The 22,498-nt window shown below is 50.2% G+C and overlaps 3 protein-coding genes across 3 annotated transcripts in view; all 3 read left to right on the forward strand.

The window, feature by feature from the left end:
- On the forward strand, window positions 1-7,881 carry LOC311204906 (lactosylceramide 4-alpha-galactosyltransferase-like). The gene is made up of 3 exons (XM_084279170.1): window positions 1-20; window positions 4,873-4,982; window positions 6,602-7,881. Exon 3 carries the CDS (start codon window positions 6,656-6,658, stop codon window positions 7,700-7,702), a length of 1,047 nt encoding a protein of 348 aa, XP_084135296.1. The 5' UTR covers window positions 1-20; window positions 4,873-4,982; window positions 6,602-6,655; the 3' UTR covers window positions 7,703-7,881.
- Window positions 7,725-18,082, forward strand: LOC311204907 (lactosylceramide 4-alpha-galactosyltransferase-like). Its single transcript, XM_084279171.1, has 3 exons — window positions 7,725-7,801; window positions 14,901-15,011; window positions 16,972-18,082. The coding sequence occupies exon 3, from the start codon at window positions 17,026-17,028 to the stop codon at window positions 18,070-18,072; it is 1,047 nt and encodes a 348-aa protein (XP_084135297.1). The 5' UTR covers window positions 7,725-7,801; window positions 14,901-15,011; window positions 16,972-17,025; the 3' UTR covers window positions 18,073-18,082.
- Window positions 14,957-22,498, forward strand: part of LOC311204905 (lactosylceramide 4-alpha-galactosyltransferase-like) — a 15,626-nt gene continuing 8,084 nt past the window's right edge. Inside the window, exon 1 of the mRNA XM_084279169.1 lies at window positions 14,957-15,011. The gene's annotated coding sequence lies outside the window, so the exon portion shown is untranslated. The remainder of the gene's footprint in view (window positions 15,012-22,498) is intronic.

A 22,498-nucleotide genomic window follows, 5' to 3' on the forward strand; every position in this document is an offset into this window, starting at 1 on the left:
TAGATCTGCAGTTGTCTGAGGTCTTTCCTCCCCCCTCCTTTTTCTTTTTTCTTTTTCCTTCCCCCAGGTCAACCATTAGTGGTGGTTAGGCTGATAGTTGGACTTGATGGTCTGAAAGGCCCCTTCCAACCAAGACACTTTTATGATTCTACAAGTAATGTGAGGTTTTCTCAGTTTAGCCAAGGCAAAGGTCACAACTGTATCAGACTTGTGCATGCAATATTTTTGTTTGCCTCAGTTTTCTTTTGTCTCTGAAGTTATCCATCACTTTTCAGAAAACAGTTCCCCTCTTCCTCAGGGAATATAGCTGTGGGAGCTTAAGGAGAGAGTGTGTGGGTTTTGGGGTTTTGGTTTTTTTTTTTGTTTGGTTGGTTTTGTTTTGTTTGCTGGAGGTTTTTTTTTTTTACTGCTGAGCCATCTGGCATTGATCAGAGTCTGGTGCTGCCTTGATTGAAAGCACCTGCCTGTGAGTAGGGTGGGGTGTGAGGTCTCAGCACAGGTAGCTACTCTGGAAGGAAGAAGGTGCTGGAAGCGCCCCTCCAATGGCTGGCATCACATGCCTGTATGTATTGCCCAGCTTTATGGCATATCCTGGAGACATTCAAGATTTTGAACGTCTGCAGCTCTCCCAGCACTGAACATCTTTTAAAAACAAAGACTTTGTGGGCAAACTGCAGATCTTCCTGACTCTGTGAGCATTCTTCAATACACTAAGTGGTATAAATGGATGCTTTTTGCACTCTTTGCTCCCACTGTCACTACTCTGGGTTTTTTTTCTCTACTTTCTTTAGAAGCAGCAGCAAAATTGTCAGCCCTGGCCTAACGTGTGGTCAGCAAGGGACAGTTTCTTCTCCTACCGGTTTCTTCTGTTTTGGGCCATTTATGCTGAACAGAAGTATTTGGTAGGGGTTCCCAGAACTGACTTGGTAAAATGGTGACTGGTGATCATAAAGGGGTAAAAGGAGACTCTACTGTGGAAATACCATAAACTAGCTATGGGAGTGTTCAGGACCTACTGCAATGAATATCTGGCTTAATGTACCACTGCTTATTTTAGGAAAGTGCCTTTTTGGATGAGTGGGGTTTTTTGTTGTTTGGGGTTTTTTTGTGAGTTTTTTGTGTTTGTTTTGGGTTGGTTGGTTTGTTGGTTTAGTTTTTTTGTTTGGTGTTGCCCCATGTCTGACCCTCCCCACCCCCACAGAGTTGATGTTCTGAGATGTGATAAGGAGAGAATCAAACCAAATCAGCCTTTGTCCTTTTTTTCCCCTTTGTCTTGTGATAAATAAATAAATACAGTTTTTACTATTGTCTTAGCCAAGATGTCTTGTTCTGCGAGGCATTCGTGGTAGGTCTCAGTAGTCTGCTAATTATCACGCCCTGTCTCCTTTGTCCTTGAGCTCATGACGATTGGCTGGTACACAGGTGTGCAGTACGTCAAGGAGAGACGCCAGGGATAGTGGTTGGAGATGCAGAATTGGACAGTGCAACAGAAGAGGAGTAAGGAAAGATCAGTAAGATAATCCTGGACCTGGTCACCTGGGAAGGAACAGGTTGATAATTGTGTTCTCTGCGCTGTCTGAAAGCGCTCCTACACCAGGAGTTCTTGTCTTGGAGGGGATCTAGGATGCGCACTAAATGGTAATGCTCTATAGGGCTCTCTTCCCCACCCCCCACCCACAATCTTCTCTTCCCTGTTTCTTTTCCCTCCTCCCTGAAATGTGCAGACCAGGAAGGCTGTTGTGCAAAGCAGGTTAAGAGCTTGGGGAAAAGTGCAGTTACCTGTCTTTAATCACGTACACATTGGGAGCTGAGGTCTGCCTGGGGCTGGTTTGTCCTCACCAGGAGAGAGAGGGGGGGGAAATAAAGCTCTCCACATACTCTATTTGGATATACCATTTGTGAATGCTGGCACTCTGGTCTGTCTTACGTACTTTAGGCTCATCTCTCTCAAGTTCTGTGACTGTTCCCTGTGTTCACTTGGCTTGTGGTGTGTCTGGTACCTTCTTTGTCACCATGGCTGGAACTCAGGTAACAGAGCATAATCCAGAAGAGAAAACTACAGGAGGAAGTTACTTCAGCTGTATCCTGCCATTACAACTCAACCTGAAATCTTGGTCTTTACATTTGTTTATAATTGATGGAACCAAATAGCAGCTGCCATTGGTCTGCAGTATATTGGTAGAGGTACCAGAAGTAAACAAGTACTCTTCACAACGTGGAATCTATGTCCAGGAGTGAAAGTAGATAGGTGCATGAAGTCTGGCAAGTTAGATATGGAAACACCATTAGGCTATAGAAAACATCAGAGAGGTTGTGGATGCCCCCTCCTTGGCGGTGTTCAAGGCCAGGCTGGATGGGGCTTTGGGCAACCCAGTCTAGTGGAGGGTGTCCCTGCCCATGGCAGGGGGCTGGAACTAGATGGCATTCAAGGTCCTTTCCAACCCACACCAGTCTGTGATTCTATGATTGACTGAAAAACAATTAAAAAAAGACATTAAAGCTACAGTGGTTTGGGGTTGTGGGGTTTTCTTTTTCCAACTGCAGAAGGGATAGGAAGCATGCTAGAGAGGCAGGAGGTCTGTAGGAGATTAGAGAATGAAAGGGAGTTCACAGATCAGTTCAGAGAAGCAAACCAAACCTAATTTCTGCATCTGGCGACAGGTAGGAGGAATTTGGGGATGCTTCTCTACACTATAATCCATCTTTGTAGGGAATGCATGGTGCAGCCCCTTGTGCATCACCATGTCCATAGACTGAATGAATGGACAGATGATGGGTCCTGATAGGATGCATACTTGAGTGCTGTGGGAGCTGGTTGATGTCATTGTGAAACCACTCTTTGTTATGCTTGAAAGGTTGTAGAGGTCAGGGGAAGTGAAGGGAAACAAAAGTGACTTCTATCTTGCCTGTCTTCAAGGAGTACAACGAAGAGGATTGAGAGAACTACAGGTCAGTCAGTGTCACCTTGGCCCCTGGGAAGGTCATAGAGCAAATCCTCTTGGCAGTAACCTGCAAAAGTAGGACAAGATTAGGAGTAACTGGCATGGATTTTAAAGGGGAATTCATGCCTGGCTAAGATGATAGCCTTCTATGATGAAATGACCAGCTCAGTGGACAGGGGAGGATCATTGGATAGTGTTTATTGCAGCTTCAGTAAGGTTTTTTGAGTCTCCAGAGGAGCCTCGTACCACATAAAACAGTGACCTGTGTTTGAAAGCTGACTGAACTTCTGGACTTGAAGGATTGTAGGAAGTGACACACAATCCTGGTGGAGGCCAGTAACTAGTGGCAAACTCAAGATCTGTGTTGTGGCCGGTACTGTTTAATGTTGTTTATTAATGCAGTTCTCTGCATTTTGCAGACAATAAAAAAACTGGGAGGAGTGGTTGATAGACAAGCTGTTTTAGCTGCCTCTCAGAGTGACCTCAGTAAGCTGAAGACACAAGCCAACATATTGCTGAGCATGATACCATATGGTATGGAATATCTCTTTGGTCAGTTGGGGTCAGCTGTCCTGGCTGTGTCCCCTCCCAACTCCTTGTGCACCTGCAGCCTACAGGATAATGGTCTGGTCTGAGAAGCAAAAAAGGCCTTGACTCTGTGTAAGCACTGCTCAGCAATAGCAAAAGTGTCTCTCTGTTGTCAACACTGTTTTCAGCATGAAGTCAGAGCAGCCTCATGCTGGCTATAATGAAGAAAATTAACTCTGTCCTAGCCAAAACCCGTATGATTCTGTTAAGCATTGCCTGCAAGGTCAAGGGAACCAATCCTTCCCTGCTACTCAGCACTGGTAAGACACGTCTGGAGGGCTGTTTCTGGGCTCTCTGGTAAAAGTGAGACATAGACATACTGGAGCAAGTCCAGCAAAGAGACACTAAGATGAGAAAGGGACTAGAGCACCTGGCATACAAGGAGAGGCTGAGAGAGCTCTGATGAACTTTCTTGGAGAAGAGCAGGCTCAGGGGCTGCCTTGTTAAAGTGTATAAATACCCGATTAGAAATGGGTGGGGGTAAAGAAGGCAAGCCAGGTTCTTCTCAGTGGGATCAACAAATAGATGGATGAGGCACAATGGGCACAATGAAATATGGGGAATAAGAATGGAAGAAATGGTCGTGAAACACTGAAACAGGTTTCCCAGAGAGGTTGTGGAGTCTCTGTCCTTGGACAAAGTTCCAAAGAGCTTACCCACTGTTGGCTTCTTATGACACCGCTCTGTCCATGGTGCTGCAGTGCTTGAAGGATTTAGGGAGGAATGAGTGGTCTGGGAATGCCTACAGAGTAGTTGGCCTGATGTCTGGCAGGTAACAGAGTAGAAAAATCGTAAAACCAAAGTTTGGTGTCTGTATGGATAGAGGTGGTATCTTATGAATGTGTCAACATGTCCTCTGTCAGCTGCCATTGAGCACAGGGACGTAGGGGAGCTCTATCATAAAATGAGGGACACCTGAATTTGTCAAAGTCCTTGAGTGAGGTATCTGGCATAAGAGCAGGTATTCCCAAATGGATCAGTATATTCATTGGTCAGAAGAACAGGTGTTTGGAGGGGCATTCAGAGCTGAAGTCTTGGGGTTCAAGGAGGCAGCCTGTGAAACAAACTCTGACATCAGTTCTCGTGGCAGCCACCCAAGCAGCGTGAGCACTGGGAAGTCTTTGCAAAGAAGCAGAAAACAAAACAGCAAAATGCTTTCCTGCCAGTGTCTGACGCTTAAAGCTCAGCGTTAATGGGCTTCCAATTATTTATCTTTTTCCCCTATTTTTGTCTCGTGCGTTCCTTATTGGGTGACGTTCACAGCCCAGCCCCATGATGTCACATCCTCCCTCATTTTCTTCTTTTCTCAGCATGTTCAGACTTTTTCACCATTCCTTTTCAGAAAAGGAAGTCCCAGACCACAGAGTCTCAGGGGCGCTCAGGGGTACTAACCTCTTCCAAATGTTGTCCAGCTGAGCGGTCGCTTCTGTGGTGTCTGGAAAGCCGGGACGGGTGAGTAGTATTTACAGTTTCTGTTGAGTGGGGCTTGTGGTTTCAGAGGAAGGTGCAGCACCATATTTCCCGTGATTGTTTTGCCGTAGAAGGGGACTGGCTCGTGCAGCGACCTTGTGCAGTTCCTTCTCTAACTAAAAAATATAAGCTGTGCTTTCCTGCCTTCTCTATAGTAATAGGCTTTGTTCCCTCAAGTTGTTACCTGCTTTCCTTCTACAGTTTACTAAGGTGAAACTGATTTACCAGGATTCAGTCTGCTGTGGTGTGGAGAGAAGCGGAAATGGGTTATTTCAGTAGCAGCAGAGTGCATTCTTTGCTGCCTGTAACAGCCTGTACTTTCTGATGTAGGGCCTGAAGGCCCTGTAACAATAGTGAGGAGCTAGGAGACTATTTCAGAAAGGATGAAGAGATAAAATTTAAGCATGCCAAGTCCAGGCCAGTGGTAGCCACAGAGAGCCCACTTTTGTTTGAGTTTATCCAGGAGTTTGTCCCCTGGGCCTGCACTCCATTTCATCCTAAGCCATAAACTCTCATTGGATCCTAAACTGGACATTGACTGCTGTGTGTTGACCTGAAAGCCTAGAGTTGGTAGGATACTCTGTGGTGGTTTAGGCTTTGCTGGAGGCGAGATGCCCACCAGTCGATCTATCACTCCCCTTTTCAGCTGGACAGGGAAGAAAATATATATTGAGAGGCTCAGGAACGGAGATAAGGACAGGGAGAGATCATTCCACAATCAATGTCACAGGCAAAACAGACTCAACACAGAATAAAGGAAAGAAACTCTCTAATTAATTGCACTGCACACCCAGTGACACCAGAGTCAGGTAATGAGAAGCGAGACCAGATCTTAAAGCGCCTCCCCCAGCTCCTCCCTCCTTAGCAGACTTCACTTCAGTCATGATTTTGCTCCCTTCTTCCCCCATTGTCGCACAGGGAGGGGCAGGAAATGGGGGAATGAAGGTTTTGTTTGGTTCCTCGCAAGTTGGTTTCCTTCTTGGCCGGGGATGGGGGGCATTCATTCCACACACCCTTCCCCTGCTCCAGCATGGGATCCCACCCACAGGAGACAGTCCTCCACGAACTTCTCCAACTTGAGTCCTTTCCCATGGGGCTTCAGATGTTCACCAGCTGCCCCAGCGTGGGCCACTGCTATCCTGGGTTTCTCCATGGGCTGCAGGGGCATCTTTCTCTCTGGTACCCTTCACTGGCCTTGATGTTTGCACAGTTTCTTGCATCTCATTCCCTTCTCTGGTGGCAAAATGCAGGTGGTTATGGGTTTTTCCTCCTATATGTGATTCACAGAGGCGCTGTGACTATCGCCAGTTGGCTCAGCCTTGGTCAGCAGCAACTCTGGCCTTTAATCAGCTGACATTTACTCTCTGGGGCCACCAGAGAGCTTCTGGCTGCTTCTTGCAGGAGCCATCCCTGCACCCCCACCTTCTCCACGAGTACACAGCTACGCAAAACTGCAACAGACTGTTTTAGAACTGACCAACAGCCAAATTTAAGCGTGCTGCCCTGAGGTAAAGGAAGGAGAGTTCTGCTCTGCTCTGACACTCTCCCAAGTCTCGTCGTCTGCTGCCTTGCCTGTCAGTGCCTTTTTTTTTTTCCTCCAGATCACAGCAGTTGACTTGGGAGATCAGGCTCCAACGAGAGTGAGATCACCCAGGATGTCCGACTGCCTGACCAAACTGACTGCAGGGCTGATGAGCCAGAGGCTCAGGTTTCTGTTAATCCTCACCATTTCATTTGTGTTCTCCCTCATGTTCTACTGGAGAGGTGGGGAGCGCTCTGAGGGACAGTTCCACAGCTTGCTGACTCAAAGCATGTGTGGTCAGATTTTGCCCAATGCCAGTGGAAGCACTCCCCTACCTGGGGACGTGTTCTTTGTGGAGACGTCAGAGCGAATGGACCCAAGTTACCTGTTCACATGTGCTGTGGAGTCAGCTGCCAGGACGCACCCTGGGACGAGGGTTGTTGTGCTCATGAAAGGTTTGTCAAGCGGGAACGCCTCGTTACCCCCCCACTGGGGCTTCTCGCTACTGAGACGCTTGCCCAATGTGGAAATCCGGCCCCTGGACTTGCCAGAGCTTTTCTCAGGGACGCCTCTGTCAAAGTGGTACCTGCAGCCTGAGCACCAGAAGGAACCTTATTTCCTACCTGTCCTGTCTGATGCCTGCAGAATCGCCATCATGTGGAAGTTTGGTGGCATCTACCTGGACACAGACTTCATTGTGCTTAGGAACTTGAAGAACCTCAGCAATGCCCTTGGTTTGCAGTCCCAGGATGTCCTGAACGGGGCCTTTCTGTCCTTTAAACCCAAGCATGAGTTCATCATGCTTTGCATGCAGGACTTTGTGCAGAACTACAATGGCTGGATCTGGGCACACCAGGGCCCAGGACTCTTAACTCGTGTCTTCAGGAAGCAGTGCTCCATCAGTAATATCCAGAACAACAGTAGCTGCAAAGGGGTGCGTGCTCTTTCCCCAGAAGCCTTTTATCCTATTCGCTGGGAGGACTGGAAGAAGCTGTTTGATCCAATCAGCTCCTCGGAGCTTCACAAGCTCCTTCGGAACACCTATGCGGTGCACATATGGAACAAGCTGAGCCATGGGACAAGGCTAGAGATCACGTCCCAGGCTTTGCTGGCTCAGCTGTATTCTCAGTTCTGCCCAGCCACCTATGTGAAGATGAAGGAGGACTCTGAAAAGGTGTGATGTGACCTATAGGCCCTTGGCAGCAGGGGAGTTCCCCAACCTGAAGGACACCGAGTGCCTTTCACCTTCCCCAGAGTTGGCTTGTAGCCCACAGAGCAGGTATCCTGTGTGGCAGCGCAGCGATTTGTGTAATTTCTGAAATGTGCCTCAGATCCTGAGTGCTTCAAATACAGAGTGGAACCCGAGTCTTGACTCCTTGGTTGTCCTTTGGTACCCTTGATGCTGCAGGGAAGGTGAACACATTGTTCATCGGTGCTTCTCAGTTGCTCCTCTGTTGCTGTTGTGTCAGTTGTGTGAGGTCTGAAAGCCTCTGGGGTCGTTTCAACAGCTGCAGGAAGCCTTGGCTTGTTGCTCTCTGAAACATTCCTCTGTATGTGAATAAATGCCAGCCAGTGCTAGAGGGCACGTGTTAGAGGGCCTTGGGAGCACATTCTGCAGGTGCAGGTAAAGGTTCTTATGTTATAAAAATTGCTTTAAGAAGTGGGAAGTGTTTTAAATCCCTGCTTGCCTTGGTGCAAATTTGTTCTTGCTTTCCAAATGTACTGAATTTCAAAGACCTTTTCTACTGGTTTAAATTCCACAGCAGCAGGCCGATTTTTCTGGTCCTCATCAGGAAAACCAGTGGCCAAAAGCTGTTTTTTACCAGCATGGTGAGATGTGACAGGAATTGAAATTATACTGTCCTGCATCGAAGTAGAATTGTCATTATGTAAATGATGTGTTGACAGGACCCGAGGAAATGTATTCGGGACAGCACTGGTGGTAAAATTGTTGGTAGGCTGTCAGTGACTGAGGCTCTTCCCTGGTTGGTTGTTTTTGCTCATAGTGGAAATAAGTTACCTGGGTTAATAAGTACCCATAGGTAAAGTAATAAGCAACTCACAGTAACGCAGCTCAAATTCAGCTTAGAGCAAACTTCTTTCTGGCACTTGAAATTCTGTTTTGTGAGCTTTGCTGTCATCTTTGTCAGGAGAGTGGTTTTGCACCTTTTCTTAACCTTCCGTGTTTGCTTGATAGGGCAGGGTCCTTTTGGGGAAGTATTTCCATCAAATTCTGGGATTGTTCTGGGAAGGGCTGGATGCTGAGATGTGCAGTTTGTCATGCATCTCTTGCAACTCTCGTTTCAGACTGGATACGCGTAGTACCACAGAGAAGTACTGACATCTGAGTACAGTAACTTGCCAGGGTTCTTAGGCAGCAGCAGATTGCTGGTAGTAACGTGCAACAGGGTATCTCTGTGCTGGGTTTTCATGCCCAGCAAAACACAACGCAAGGAAATGCCTTCCCGGGCTATGAAGGAATCCAAGCGTAGCCTCCATGGGTGGTTGCTGTTAGGTTGCAGTGCCTGGCTGCACAACTGGTGATTTTCATTTTACTGGGGTGTTTTTTTCAAGAGGGGAAAATAAAAAGGCATTGCTTGTGTTTCTTGTCAGCAAATCTGCGCTGGCTCAGCTGTATCGGAAAGCGGGATTTTAGGGGAGGGGATGCAGAAGACCCAGGGGCATAGGAAGCCTGCAAAGCAACTTGGAAGGCTTTTCTGAGGAGGAGACGAACTGAGGGCCTGAGACTGGTGCTGTTTGTAGAAGGTGCCTGAGAAGAAAAAGCCCAAACGTTTTTTTTGCTATTGTTGCCTATGACACGGCCAGGTGCAGACTTCTCGGTGGCCTCTGTGGCACAACAGTTTCTGGGCAGGATGGGAACAATGAGAGAGGTAAGTCAGCACGGGCATGGTGGTCACAACTGAAGAGGAAGCAGGAAAAAGGCAGAGCAGCCTTACGGGTGAGCTGGTGGGCTCCTGCAGCCTGCCTGGCCATGGTGGGGCCACACGAAGGCCATGGCCAGCCAAGGCTTTTACGGGGAAGCCTGTGCCCCTGCTATCGGGAACGGGGCAGGGACAATGGAGGCAGTGGATGTGCTGGTGGGGAGGTCAGCATATGCCACCTGCTGCCTGGAGTTGCCTTTGTGTGGAGAGGTGCTGAGGCAGGGCAGCAGTGCCCTTGCTGCCATCTTCCCAGATGGAGGATAGCAGCTTGCCAGTCCCTCCTTCAGCTCCTCCTCCTGCCCTGCTCAGTTTTCTCCAAAGCATGGAAAGCAAGGCTGGGCTGACTCAGCTGTCCCTCCTGCTGCTGCCAGAGCTGCACAGACCTCACAGATGTCACGTGCGTACCGGGGCAGTGCCCCACCAGTCTGGTTGCGCTGGGAGGGCAGCAGCTGAGGTGATGGTGCCACTATGGCACAGCCTTCTGGAAAGTTCTGCACATCTGGGGGCTCTTGATGGTGAAGACTGAGGGGAAAGAAGTCATTGAGTACCTCAGCCTTCTCCATATCCCAGGTCACCATGTTGCCTGTTTGATTCCAGAGTCTCGGGTCTTACACAGAATCACAGTATGACAAGCTTGCCAAAGACCTCTAAGATTGAGTCCAACCATTCCCGTCCTCTGCTAAACCATATCCCTAAGTACCTCATCTATCCATCTTTTAAACACATCCAGGGATGGTGACTCAACCCCCTCCCTGGGCAGCCTGTTCCAATGCCCGACAACTCTTTCAGTGATGAATTTTTTCCTAATATCCAATCTGAACCTGCCCTGGCACAGCTTTGTCCTGTCACCTGGCTGAAGAGACCATTACCCACTTCTCTGCAACCTCCTTTCAGGTAACTGTAGGCAGTGATAAGGTCTCCCCTCAGACTCCCCTTCTCCAGACTAAACAACCCCAGCTCCTTCAGCTGCTCCTTGTAAGGTTTTCCCTCCAGCCCCTTCACCAGCCTGGCTGCCCTTCTCTGGACTTGCTCGAGGACCTCGCTGTCCTTCTTATGGTGAGAAGCCCAAAAGTGAACACAGCACTCGAGGTGCAGCCTCACCAATGCTGATTACAGGGGCACCATCACTTCCCTAGATGTACTGGCCACACTATTTTCTGATACAAGCCAGGATGCTGTTGGCCTTCTTGGCCACCTGGGCACACTGCTGTCTTGTGTTCCATCAGCAGTCAACAGACAGTCCCAGGGCCTTCTCCACCTGACAGCTTTCTAGCCAATCTTTCACAAGCCTGTAGCTCTGCATGGGGTGTTGTGTCGCAAGTGCAGGACTCTGCACTTGGTCTTCACAGAATTATCAACGTTGGAAAAGACCTAAAAGATCATCCAGTCCAACCATTCACCTATTACTACTGGCTCCCACTAAACCATGTCCCTCAATACAGCATCCAGTCTTTCCTTGAACACCCCCAGGGTCGGTGACTCCACCACCTCCCTGGGCAGTGCATTCCAGTGCCTGACTACCCTTTCAGAGAAGTAGTGCTTCCTAATGTCCAGCCTGAATCTCCCCTGGTGCAGCTTGATACCATTCCCTCTAGTTCTGTCGCTGTCTACATGGGAGAAGAGGCTGACCCCCAGCTCACTACAACCTCCCTTCAGGAAGTTATAGAGAGCTATAAGGTCTGCCCTGAGCCTCCTCTTCTCCAGGCTGAACAATCCCAGCTCCCTCAGCCGCTCCTCGTAAGGCCTGTGTTCCAGACCCCTCACCAGCTTAGTAGCCCTCCTCTGAACGCGTTCCAGGGCCTCAATGTCTTTCCTGTAGTGAGGGGCCCAAAACTGAACACAGTACTCGAGATGCGGCCTCACAAGTGCTGAGTACAGGGGGACAATTACCTCCCTGTTCCTACTAGTAACACTATTTTTGATGCAAGCCAGGATGCCGTTGGCCTTCTTGGCCACCTGCACACACTGTCGGCTCATGTTCAGCCGTGCATCGATCAGTACCCCCAGGTCCATTTCCTCCACACAGTCCTCCAGCCGCTCCACCCCAAGCCTATAGCGCTGCCTGGGGTTGTTGTGGCCAAAGTGCAGGACTCGGCATTTGCTCTTGTTGAACCTCATGCCATTGGCTTCAGCCCAGCTCTCCAGCCTGTCCAGATGCCTCTGTAGGGCCTCGCTACCCCCAGGCAGATCCACACTCCCAGCCAATTTAGTGTCATCTGCAAACTTACTGAGGGTGCACTCAATGCCCTCATCTAGGTCATCAATAAAGATATTGAAGAGGACAGGCCCCAGCACCGACCCCTGGGGAACACCACTCGTGACCGGTCGCCAGCTGGATTTAACTCCATTTACTACCACTCTCTGAGCTCGGCCCTCCAGCCAGCTCCTTACCCAGCCGAGGGTGTACCCATCCAAGCCACGGGCTGCCAGCTTCTGCAGGAGAATACCGTGGGAGACAGTGTCAAAGGCTTTGCTGAAGTCTAGGTAGACCACATCAACAGCCTTTCCCTCATCCAGCAGATGGGTCACTAGATCATAGAAGGAGATCAGGTTGGTCAAACAGGACCTGTCCTTCATGAACCCATGCTGGCTAGGCCTGATCCCCCGGCCATCCCGCACATACCGCGTGATCTCCCTCAAGACTATCTGTTCCATAACCTTCCCTGGAACCGAGGTCAGGCTAACAGGCCTGTAGTTCCCCGGATCCTCCTTACAACCTTTCTTGTAAATGGGAGTCACATTGGCGAGCCTCCAGTCTTCTGGGACCTCACCAGTCAACAAGGAGAGCTGATAGATAATGGAAAGCGGTTCGGCTACCACCTCTGCCAGTTCCCTCAGCACTCTCGGGTGGATCTCATCCGGCCTCATGGACTTGTGGCAGTCCAGTTGGAGTAGGAAGTCTGTGACCATTTCTTCCAGAATCACAGGGGAGTTAGCATGCTCCCCAGCCGAGACTACCAGGTCAGAGAGAGGAGTACCCTGAGGATAACTGGTCTGACCTTTAAAGACAGACGTAAAGAAGGCATTCAGAACCTCCGCCTTTTCCTTATCCTCAGTGATCACATTCCCAGCCTCATCCAGTAAAGAGTGGATATTCTCTTTTGTCCTCCTCTTACTGTTAATGTACTTATAAAAGAGTTTGTTATTCCTTTTCACCGCAGCGGCCAGGTTAAATTCAAGCTGGGCTTTTGCCTTTCTGATTTCACCTCTACACATCCTGACAACTTCCTTGAATTCATTCTCAGTTGCCCGTCCCTCCTTCCACAGGCGGTAGATTCTCTTTTTCTCCTGGAGCCTCAAGAATAACTCCCTATTCATCCACGCCGGTCTTCTTCCCCGCCGGCTCATTTTGCGGCTCAGGGGGACCGCCTGCTCCTGCGCCCTTAAGACTTCCTTCTTGAAGAGCAACCAACTCTCTTGTACCCCTTTGTTCGCTAAGACTAAATGCCAAGGGACTCCCCCTACCAGTCTCTTGAACAAATCAAAGTCCGCCCTCCGGAAGTCCAAGGTAGCAGTTTTACTGTTCCCCCTCCAAGCTCCACCATGAATTGAGAAATGTATCATTTCATGGTCACTCTGTCCAAGGCAGCCCCCAACCTTCACATCTCCTACCAGACCTTCCCTGTGCACGAACAGCAGGTCTAGCGGGGCAGTTCCTCTTGTGGGCTCTCTGACCAGCTGCATCAGGAAGGAATCCTCTATGGCCTTGTTGAACCTCATCCCCTTGGTCTCAGCCCATCGATCCAGTCTGCTCAGGTCTCTTTGAAGAGCCTCCCTACCCTCAGGCAGATCAGCACTTTCTCCCAGCTTAGTGTCATCTGCAAACTTACTGAGGGAACATTCAATCCCTTCATCCAGGTCGTTAATAAACATGTTGAACAGAACTGGACCCAGGACTGAACCCTGGGGGATACCACTCCCTGCTTCATCCGTCCTCCCCCTGATGTGATCCTTCCTTCCCATAGCATTCCTGAGTTGGCTCTGCAACACCCTGCTCAGTCCACTCCTCTCTGGCTGTTTCCAGCTGCTCCCCTTAGACATGGGATGGTGTGGAAAGAACCCGCTACTACCAGAGGTGAGCCAGCCGGCAACAAAATCTAGTGAGCAGCTCTCAAGTTGGTGACAGGGGCACCAGTTAAGCCAGCCTAAACTTCATGGCCACTTCCTACTGGGGAAGTGAGGAGCAGAGCTTGGTAGGTACTGAGGTGGGCACCCAACAGTTGGCATGGAGGCTAGTCCCGCTCTGGACATGGGGCATTCTGGGTTAGCTCTTGTGCCATTTTGGGCACGGGGCTGCTGCTGCAACTCCAGCTGGGCCATCGTCCCAACGAGGGCTAAGAATGGTTCCTGGGAAATTTCAACGCTCAGGTGAAAGGTGGGCTGAGACTTGAACTGCCCATCTGTGGGTTTGGTCCGTTTCCAGCAACCCCCACCAGTCCTGTAGGTCTGGAAGGGTACAAAGCACCAAGGGTCAGAGAGCTGCAGTGTCTGACGGTGAGCTTTGACTTACTTCCTTAGCTCTCCTCTCACTTTGTAAGGAGGTTGCTGCAAACAGCCAGGTTGCCAGCTAGTGCCAGCTTGTCTTTTTGTGTCCTGCACACTTGTGATCAGAACATTGTCTCTGCTGCCAGCACTGACAAGCGTTTTGTGAAATTTGATAAAGCCACCGAGCAAGTTTGCTTACCTGAAACCCAGCATGCCTGTGTTTTGTGCAGCTGTTACAGCTCTGAATTCATGCAACAAATTCCCTACTCTGTCTGAGTGTAACAGCATTACTGACCATTTCCCACCGATCTTTGACTGCTGCTTATTGTATTTAGGGAGACAGAAGGTGAATCACAGCTGAATGATGCTGCCATGACTGGCTAGGTGATTGTCTGTGGCTGTTTCTTACGTATGGTGTTGGTTCTCTCTGCTGCAAATAACAGAGTCTCTGTGGTTTTGCTTGATAACTTCACTGAGATGCCATCACGCTTACAGCCACATTCTGTACAGTGATTGGGGAATCAGCAGCTGCAAAAACTGCTGTATCATTTCTCCCCACGGTCTCTGTTTTTCACAGAAACTTGCTAAGACCCTCCAACTCTTTGCTGTGGCTTCCTTTTAGTTCTTCTTACCCCACGGAGTGTCTCTCCAGTGCTGTTTTAGAACTACACATGTGGGTATTTTCACTTGCCCTTCCCTTGTTTCAGAAGACAACAGCTCTAGGAGACACGTAGGTGAAATTGGATATTGCGGGGCTCCCCCTGGAAAGGCAAAAGATACACTTCAGGGACAGGTAGCTTAAGCATCCTCTGTATCTAGCTGCAGTATCCCATCAGATGCGGGATCGATCTTTCCTTTGGTATATTAGCTAAAGTTGTGTCATGTCCTTCCTGATTGGCATGTACTCAGCATCTGTTCAGACTCCACCTTTCACCCCTTTATATTTTTCAGAACAGGAAGTCCCGGACCACATCAGTTGTAGGTGTGTGCAGGTGCACTAATCTCTTCAAAATGTTGTCCAACTGAGCGGTGACTTCTGTGGTGTCTGGAAAGCCGGGACAGGTGAGTAGCATTTGTAGTTCCTCTTGAGTGGGACTTGCTGTTTCAGAGGGAGGTAGAGCGCCATATTTCTTGTGAAGAGGAAGAGAAACCTCTCTCTTACAGGTTACCTACCTAAAACTAATTTTCAGGATTCAACCTGCTGTAGTGTGGAGGGAGGGGGAAATAGGTACCTCATTAGCAGAGTGCGTTCTTTGCTGCCCGTAACACTCCTGGCACACGCTGGCCTTTTTCTGCGGGAGAACGTTCTGGGAATACAGAGCCAATGATTTGTGTGTGGGCTGCTTCTCCTCTTGTCCACCAAGCCCCCGTGCCTCGTGGTGAGCACTGACTCCACACTGTTGCATTTGGAAACCTCCCAATGAGGCTGACAAGACATTTTCTGGATATACGGGGAGTTAAGTATGTTACCCAGTTCTAGTAACCAGAAACAAAACATAAATTGTGTTGGGCTAGATGAGTTCTTTGTCCTGTTTCCTGCTTGGTTACAGATTAAAGCTTTTGTTGTTTCCTGAAGCGCTCTGTTCTGGAGCATGCAGATTTGGAGCAGAGAGAGACCGAAGGGAGGCAGAAGAAATGCTAGAATCCTCCACCATGCTTTGCACTGTTGAGTGCCCTGAAAGCCCAGAGTAGGTAGGAGACTGTGTGGTGGTTTAGGCTTCGCTGGAGGCGAGATGCCCACCAGTCGGTCTATCACTCCCCTTTTCAGCTGGACAGTGAAGAAAATATATATTGAGAGGCTTAGGAGTCGAGATAAGGAACAGGGAGAGATCATTCCACAACCAGTGTCATGGGCACAACAGACTCAACACAGAATAAACTCGCTAATTAATTGCACTGCACTGCACACCCAGTGACACCAGAGTCAGGTAATGAGAAGCGAGACCAGATCTTAAAGCGCCTCCCCCCACCTCTCCCTTCTTAGCAGACTTCACTTTAGTCATGATTTTTCTCCCTTCTTCCCCCCCATTGTGGCACAGGGAGGGGCAGGGAATGGGGGAATGAAGGTTTCGTTTGGTTCCTCGCAAGTTGGTTTCCTTCTTGGCCGGGGATGGGGGGGCATTCATTCCACACACCCTTCCCCTGCTCCAGCGTGGGGTCCCACCCATGGGAGACAGTCCTCCACGAACTTCTCCAACTTGAGTCCTTTCCCATGGGGCTTCAGATGTTCACCAGCTTCCCCAGCGTGGGTCACTGCTATGGCGGGCAGTCATAAATCACAATGTCTCTCAGTCCCAGTCCTCCATGGGGAGCCAGCCTTCCCCCAGCAAACCTACTCTAGCGTGGATCTCTCCCTTGCTCATCTCTGTGTCTCTGTCTCTCTCCATTGGTAGCAAGTCCTGGCAGGGGCTTCCTCCAATGCAGGTCACAGCATCTACTCTATGTGTCCACTTGCTTCAGCGTGGGGCCTCTCCATGGACTGCTGGTGGGGTCTTGTCCTTTTCCATGGGCTGTGGGGGGACACCTGCTCCACCATGGTTTTCTCCATAGGCTGCAGGGGCAACTTTCCCTCCAGCTTCTGGGGCACCTCCCCTCCCCCCCCTTCACTGGCCTTGATGTCTACACAGTTTCTAACATCTTCTCATTCCCTTCTCTGGTGGAAAAATGCATCTGCTTGTGGTTTTTTTCCTCCTATATGTGATTCACAGAGGCGCTGTGACTGTCGCCAGTTGGCTCGGCCTTGGTCAGCAGCAACTCTGGCCTTTAATCAGCTGACGTTTACTCTCTGGGGCCACCAGAGAGCTTCTGGCTGCTTCTTGCAGGAGCCATCCCTGCACCCCCACCTTCTCCATGAGTACCCAGCTACGCAAAACTGCAACAGACTGTTTTAGAACTGACCAACAGCCAAATTTAAGCGTGCTGCCCTGAGGTAAAGGAAGGAGAGTTCTGCTCTGCTCTGACACTCTCCCAAGTCTCGTCGTCTGCTGCCTTGCTTGTCAGTGCCTTTTTTTTTTTCCTCCAGATCACAGCAGTTGACTTGGGAGATCAGGCTCCAACGAGAGTGAGATCACCCAGGATGTCCGACTGCCTGACCAAACTGACCGCAGGGCTGATGAACCAGAGGCTCGGGTTTCTGTTGATCCTCACCATTTCATTTGTGTTCTCCCTCATGTTCTACTGGAGAGGTGGGGAGCGCTCTGAGGGACAGTTCCACAGCTTGCTGACTCAAAGCATGTATGGTCAGATTTTGCCCAATGCCAGTGGAACCCCTCCCCTACCTGGGGACGTGCTTTTTGTGGAGACGTCAGAGCGAATGGACCCAAGTTACCTGTTCACATGTGCTGTGGAGTCAGCTGCCAGGACGCACCCTGGGACAAGGGTTGTTGTGCTCATGAAAGGTTTGTCAAGCGGGAACGCCTCATCACCCCCCCACTGGGGCTTCTCGCTACTGAGCCGCTTTCCCAATGTGGAAATCTGGCCCCTGGACTTGCCAGAGCTTTTCTCAGGGACGCCTCTGTCAAAGTGGTACCTGCAGCCTGAGCACCAGAAGGAACCTTATTTCCTACCCGTCCTGTCTGACGCCTGCAGAATCGCCATCATGTGGAAGTTTGGTGGCATCTACCTGGACACAGACTTCATTGTGCTTAGGAACTTGAAGAACCTCAGCAATGCCCTTGGTTTGCAGTCTCAGGATGTCCTGAACGGGGCCTTTCTGTCCTTTAAACCCAAGCATGAGTTCATCATGCTTTGCATGCAGGACTTTGTGCAGAACTACAATGGCTGGATCTGGGCACACCAGGGCCCAGGACTCTTAACTCGTGTCTTCAAGAAGCAGTGCTCCATTAGTAAACTCCAGAACAACAGTAGCTGCAAAGGGGTGCGTGCTCTTTCCCCAGAAGCCTTTTATCCTATTCGCTGGGAGGATTGGAAGAAGCTGTTTGATCCAATCAGCTCCTCGGAGCTTCACAAGCTCCTTCGGAACACCTATGCGGTGCACGTATGGAACAAGCTGAGCCATGGGACAAGGCTAGAGATCACGTCCCAGGCTTTGCTGGCTCAGCTGTATTCTCAGTTCTGCCCAGCCACCTATGTGAAGATGAAGGACGACTCTGAAAAGGTGTGATGTGACCTATAGGCCCTTGGCAGCAGGGGAGTTCCCCAACCTGAAGGACACCGAGTGCCTTTCACCTTCCTCAGAGTTGGCTTGTAGCCCACAGAGCAGGTATCCTGCGTGGCAGCGCAGCGATTTGTGTAATTTCTGAAATGTGCCTCAGATCCTGAGTGCTTCAAATACAGAGTGGAACCCGAGTCTTGACTCCTTGGTTGTCCTTTGGTACCCTTGATGCTGCAGGGAAGGTGAACACATTGTTCATCGGTGCCTCTCAGTTGCTCCTCTGTTGCTGTTGTGTCAGTTGTGTGAGGTCTGAAAGCCTCTGGGGTTGTTTCAACAGCTGCAGGAAGCCTTGGCTTGTTGCTCTCTGAAACATTCCTCTATGTGAATAAATGCCAGCCAGTGCTAGAGGGCACGTGTTAGAGGGCCTTGGGAGCACATTCTGCAGGTGCAAGTAAAGGTTCTTATGTCTGGTGAAGTATATGGGGAATATATAAAAATTGCTTTAAGAAGTGGGAAGTGTTTTAAATCCCTGCTTGCCTTGGTGCAAAGTTGTTCTTGCTTTCCAAATGTACTGAATTTCAAAGACCTTTTCTACTGGTTTAAATTCCACAGCAGCAGGCCGATTTTTCTGGTCCTCATCAGGAAAACCAGTGGCCAAAAGCTGTTTTTTACCAGCATGGTGAGATGTGACAGGAATTGAAATGATACTGTCCTGCTTCAAAGTAGAATTGTCATTATGTAAATGATGTGTTGACAGGACCCGAGGAAATGTATTCGGGACAGCACTGGTGGTAAAATTGTTGGTAGGCTGTCAGTGACTGAGGCTCTTCCCTGGTTGGTTGTTTTTGCTCATAGTGGAAATAAGTTACCTGGGTTAATAAGTACCCATAGGTAAAGTAATAAGCAACTCACAGTAACGCAGCTCAAATTCAGCTTAGAGCAAACTTCTTTCTGGCACTTGAAATTCTGTTTTGTGAGCTTTGCTGTCATCTTTGTCAGGAGAGTGGTTGTGCACCTTTTCTTAACCTTCCGTGTTTGCTTGATAGGGCAGGGTCCTTTTGGGGAAGTATTTCCATCAAATTCTGGGATTATTCTGGGAAGGGCTGGATGCTGAGATGTGCAGTTTGTCATGCATCTGCTTGCAACTCTCGTTTCAGACTGGATACGCGCAGTACCACAGAGAAGTACTGACATCTGAGTACAGTAACTTGCCAGGGTTCTTAGGCAGCAGCAGATTGCTGGTAGTAACGTGCAACAGGGTATCTCTGTGCTGGGTTTTCATGCCCAGCAAAACACAACGCAAGGAAATGCCTTCCCGGGCTATGAAGGAATCCAAGCGTAGCCTCCATGGGTGGTTGCTGTTAGGTTGCAGTGCCTGGCTGCACAACTGGTGATTTTCATTTTACTGGGGTGTTTTTTTCAAGAGGGGAAAATAAAAAGGCATTGCTTGTGTTTCTTGTCAGCAAATCTGCGCTGGCTCAGCTGTATCGGAAAGCGGGATTTTAGGGGAGGGGATGCAGAAGACCCAGGGGCATAGGAAGCCTGCAAAGCAACTTGGAAGGCTTTTCTGAGGAGGAGACGAACTGAGGGCCTGAGACTGGTGCTGTTTGTAGAAGGTGCCTGAGAAGAAAAAGCCCAAACGTTTTTTTTGCTATTGTTGCCTATGACACGGCCAGGTGCAGACTTCTCGGTGGCCTCTGTGGCACGACAGTTTCTGGGCAGGATGGGAACAATGAGAGAGGTAAGTCAGCACGGGCATGGTGGTCACAACTGAAGAGGAAGCAGGAAAAAGGCAGAGCAGCCTTACGGGTGAGCTGGTGGGCTCCTGCAGCCTGCCTGGCCATGGTGGGGCCACACGAAGGCCATGGCCAGCCAAGGCTTTTACGGGGAAGCCTGTGCCCCTGCTATCGGGAATGGGGCAGGGACAATGGAGGCAGTGGATGTGCTGGTGGGGAGGTCAGCATATGCCACCTGCTGCCTGGAGTTGCCTTTGTGTGGAGAGGTGCTGAGGCAGGGCAGCAGTGCCCTTGCTGCCATCTTCCCAGATGGAGGATAGCAGCTTGCCAGTCCCTCCTTCAGCTCCTCCTCCTGCCCTGCTCAGTTTTCTCCAAAGCATGGAAAGCAAGGCTGGGCTGACTCAGCTGTCCCTCCTGCTGCTGCCAGAGCTGCACAGACCTCACAGATGTCACGTGTGTACCGGGGCAGTGCCCCACCAGTCTGGTTGCGCTGGGAGGGCAGCAGCTGAGGTGATGGTGCCACTATGGCACAGCCTTCTGGAAAGTTCTGCACATCTGGGGGCTCTTGATGGTGAAGACTGAGGGGAAAGAAGTCATTGAGTACCTCAGCCTTCTCCATATCCCAGGTCACCATGTTGCCTGTTTGATTCCAGAGTCTCGGGTCTTACACAGAATCACAGTATGACAAGCTTGCCAAAGACCTCTAAGATTGAGTCCAACCATTCCCGTCCTCTGCTAAACCATATCCCTAAGTACCTCATCTATCCGTCTTTTAAACACATCCAGGGATGGTGACTCAACCCCCTCCCTGGGCAGCCTGTTCCAATGCCCGACAACTCTTTCAGTGATGAATTTTTTCCTAATATCCAATCTGAACCTGCCCTGGCACAGCTTTGTCCTGTCACCTGGCTGAAGAGACCATTACCCACTTCTCTGCAACCTCCTTTCAGGTAACTGTAGGCAGTGATAAGGTCTCCCCTCAGACTCCCCTTCTCCAGACTAAACAACCCCAGCTCCTTCAGCTGCTCCTTGTAAGGTTTTCCCTCCAGCCCCTTCACCAGCCTGGCTGCCCTTCTCTGGACTTGCTCGAGGACCTCGATGTCCTTCTTATGGTGAGGAGCCCAAATGTGAACACAGCACTCGAGGTGCAGCCTCACCAATGCTGTTTACAGGGGCACAATCACTTCCCTAGATGTACTGGCCACACTATTTTCTGATACAAGCCAGGATGCTGTTGGCCTTCTTGGCCACCTGGGCACACTGCTGTCTTGTGTTCCATCAGCAGTCAACAGACAGTCCCAGGGCCTTCTCCACCTGACAGCTTTCTAGCCAATCTTTCACAAGCCTGTAGCTCTGCATGGGGTGTTGTGTCGCAAGTGCAGGACTCTGCACTTGGTCTTCACAGAATCACAGAATTATCAAGGTTGGAAAAGACCTAAAAGATCATCCAATCCAACCATTCACCTATTACTACTGGCTCCCACTAAACCATGTCCCTCAATACAGCATCCAGTCTTTCCTTGCACACCCCCAGGGTCGGTGACTCCACCACCTCCCTGGGCAGTGCATTCCAGTGCCTGACTACCCTTTCAGAGAAGTAGTGCTTCCTAATGTCCAGCCTGAATCTCCCCTGGCGCAGCTTGATACCATTCCCTCTAGTTCTGTCGCTGTCTACACGGGAGAAGAGGCTGACCCCCAGCTCACTACAACCTCCCTTCAGGAAGTTATAGAGAGCTATAAGGTCTGCCCTGAGCCTCCTCTTCTCCAGGCTGAACAATCCCAGCTCCCTCAGCCGCTCCTCGTAAGGCCTGTGTTCCAGACCCCTCACCAGCTTAGTAGCCCTCCTCTGAACGCGTTCCAGGGCCTCAATGTCTTTCCTGTAGTGAGGGGCCCAAAACTGAACACAGTACTCGAGATGCGGCCTCACAAGTGCTGAGTACAGGGGGACAATTACCTCCCTGTTCCTACTAGTAACACTATTTTTGATGCAAGCCAGGATGCCGTTGGCCTTCTTGGCCACCTGCACACACTGTCGGCTCATGTTCAGCCGTGCATCGATCAGTACCCCCAGGTCCATTTCATCCACACAGTCCTCCAGCCACTCCACCCCAAGCCTATAGCGCTGCCTGGGGTTGTTGTGGCCAAAGTGCAGGACTCGGCATTTGCTCTTGTTGAACCTCATGCCATTGGCTTCAGCCCAGCTCTCCAGCCTGTCCAGACGCCTCTGTAGGGCCTCGCTACCCCCAGGCAGATCCACACTCCCAGCCAATTTAGTGTCATCTGCAAACTTACTGAGGGTGCACTCAATGCCCTCATCTAGGTCATCAATAAAGATATTGAAGAGGACAGGCCCCAGCACCGACCCCTGGGGAACACCACTCGTGACCGGTCGCCAGCTGGATTTAACTCCATTTACTACCACTCTCTGAGCCCGGCCCTCCAGCCAGCTCCTTACCCAGCCGAGGGTGTACCCATCCAAGCCACGGGCTGCCAGCTTCTGCAGGAGAATACCGTGGGAGACAGTGTCAAAGGCTTTGCTGAAGTCTAGGTAGACCACATCAACAGCTTTTCCCTCATCCAGCAGATGGGTCACTAGATCATAGAAGGAGATCAGGTTGGTCAAACAGGACCTGTCCTTCATGAACCCATGCTGGCTAGGCCTGATCCCCCGGCCATCCCGCACATGCCGCATGATCTCC

This window comes from Gallinula chloropus (assembly GCF_964237585.1).
Source record: "Gallinula chloropus genome assembly, chromosome: 1".
Classification (NCBI taxonomy): domain Eukaryota; kingdom Metazoa; phylum Chordata; class Aves; order Gruiformes; family Rallidae; genus Gallinula; species Gallinula chloropus.

Coding starts and splice junctions, on each gene's coding strand:
- LOC311204906 (XM_084279170.1), top strand. CDS start 6,656: ATGTCCGACTGCCTGACCAAACTGACTGCAGGGCTGATGAGCCAGAGG.
- LOC311204907 (XM_084279171.1), top strand. CDS start 17,026: ATGTCCGACTGCCTGACCAAACTGACCGCAGGGCTGATGAACCAGAGG.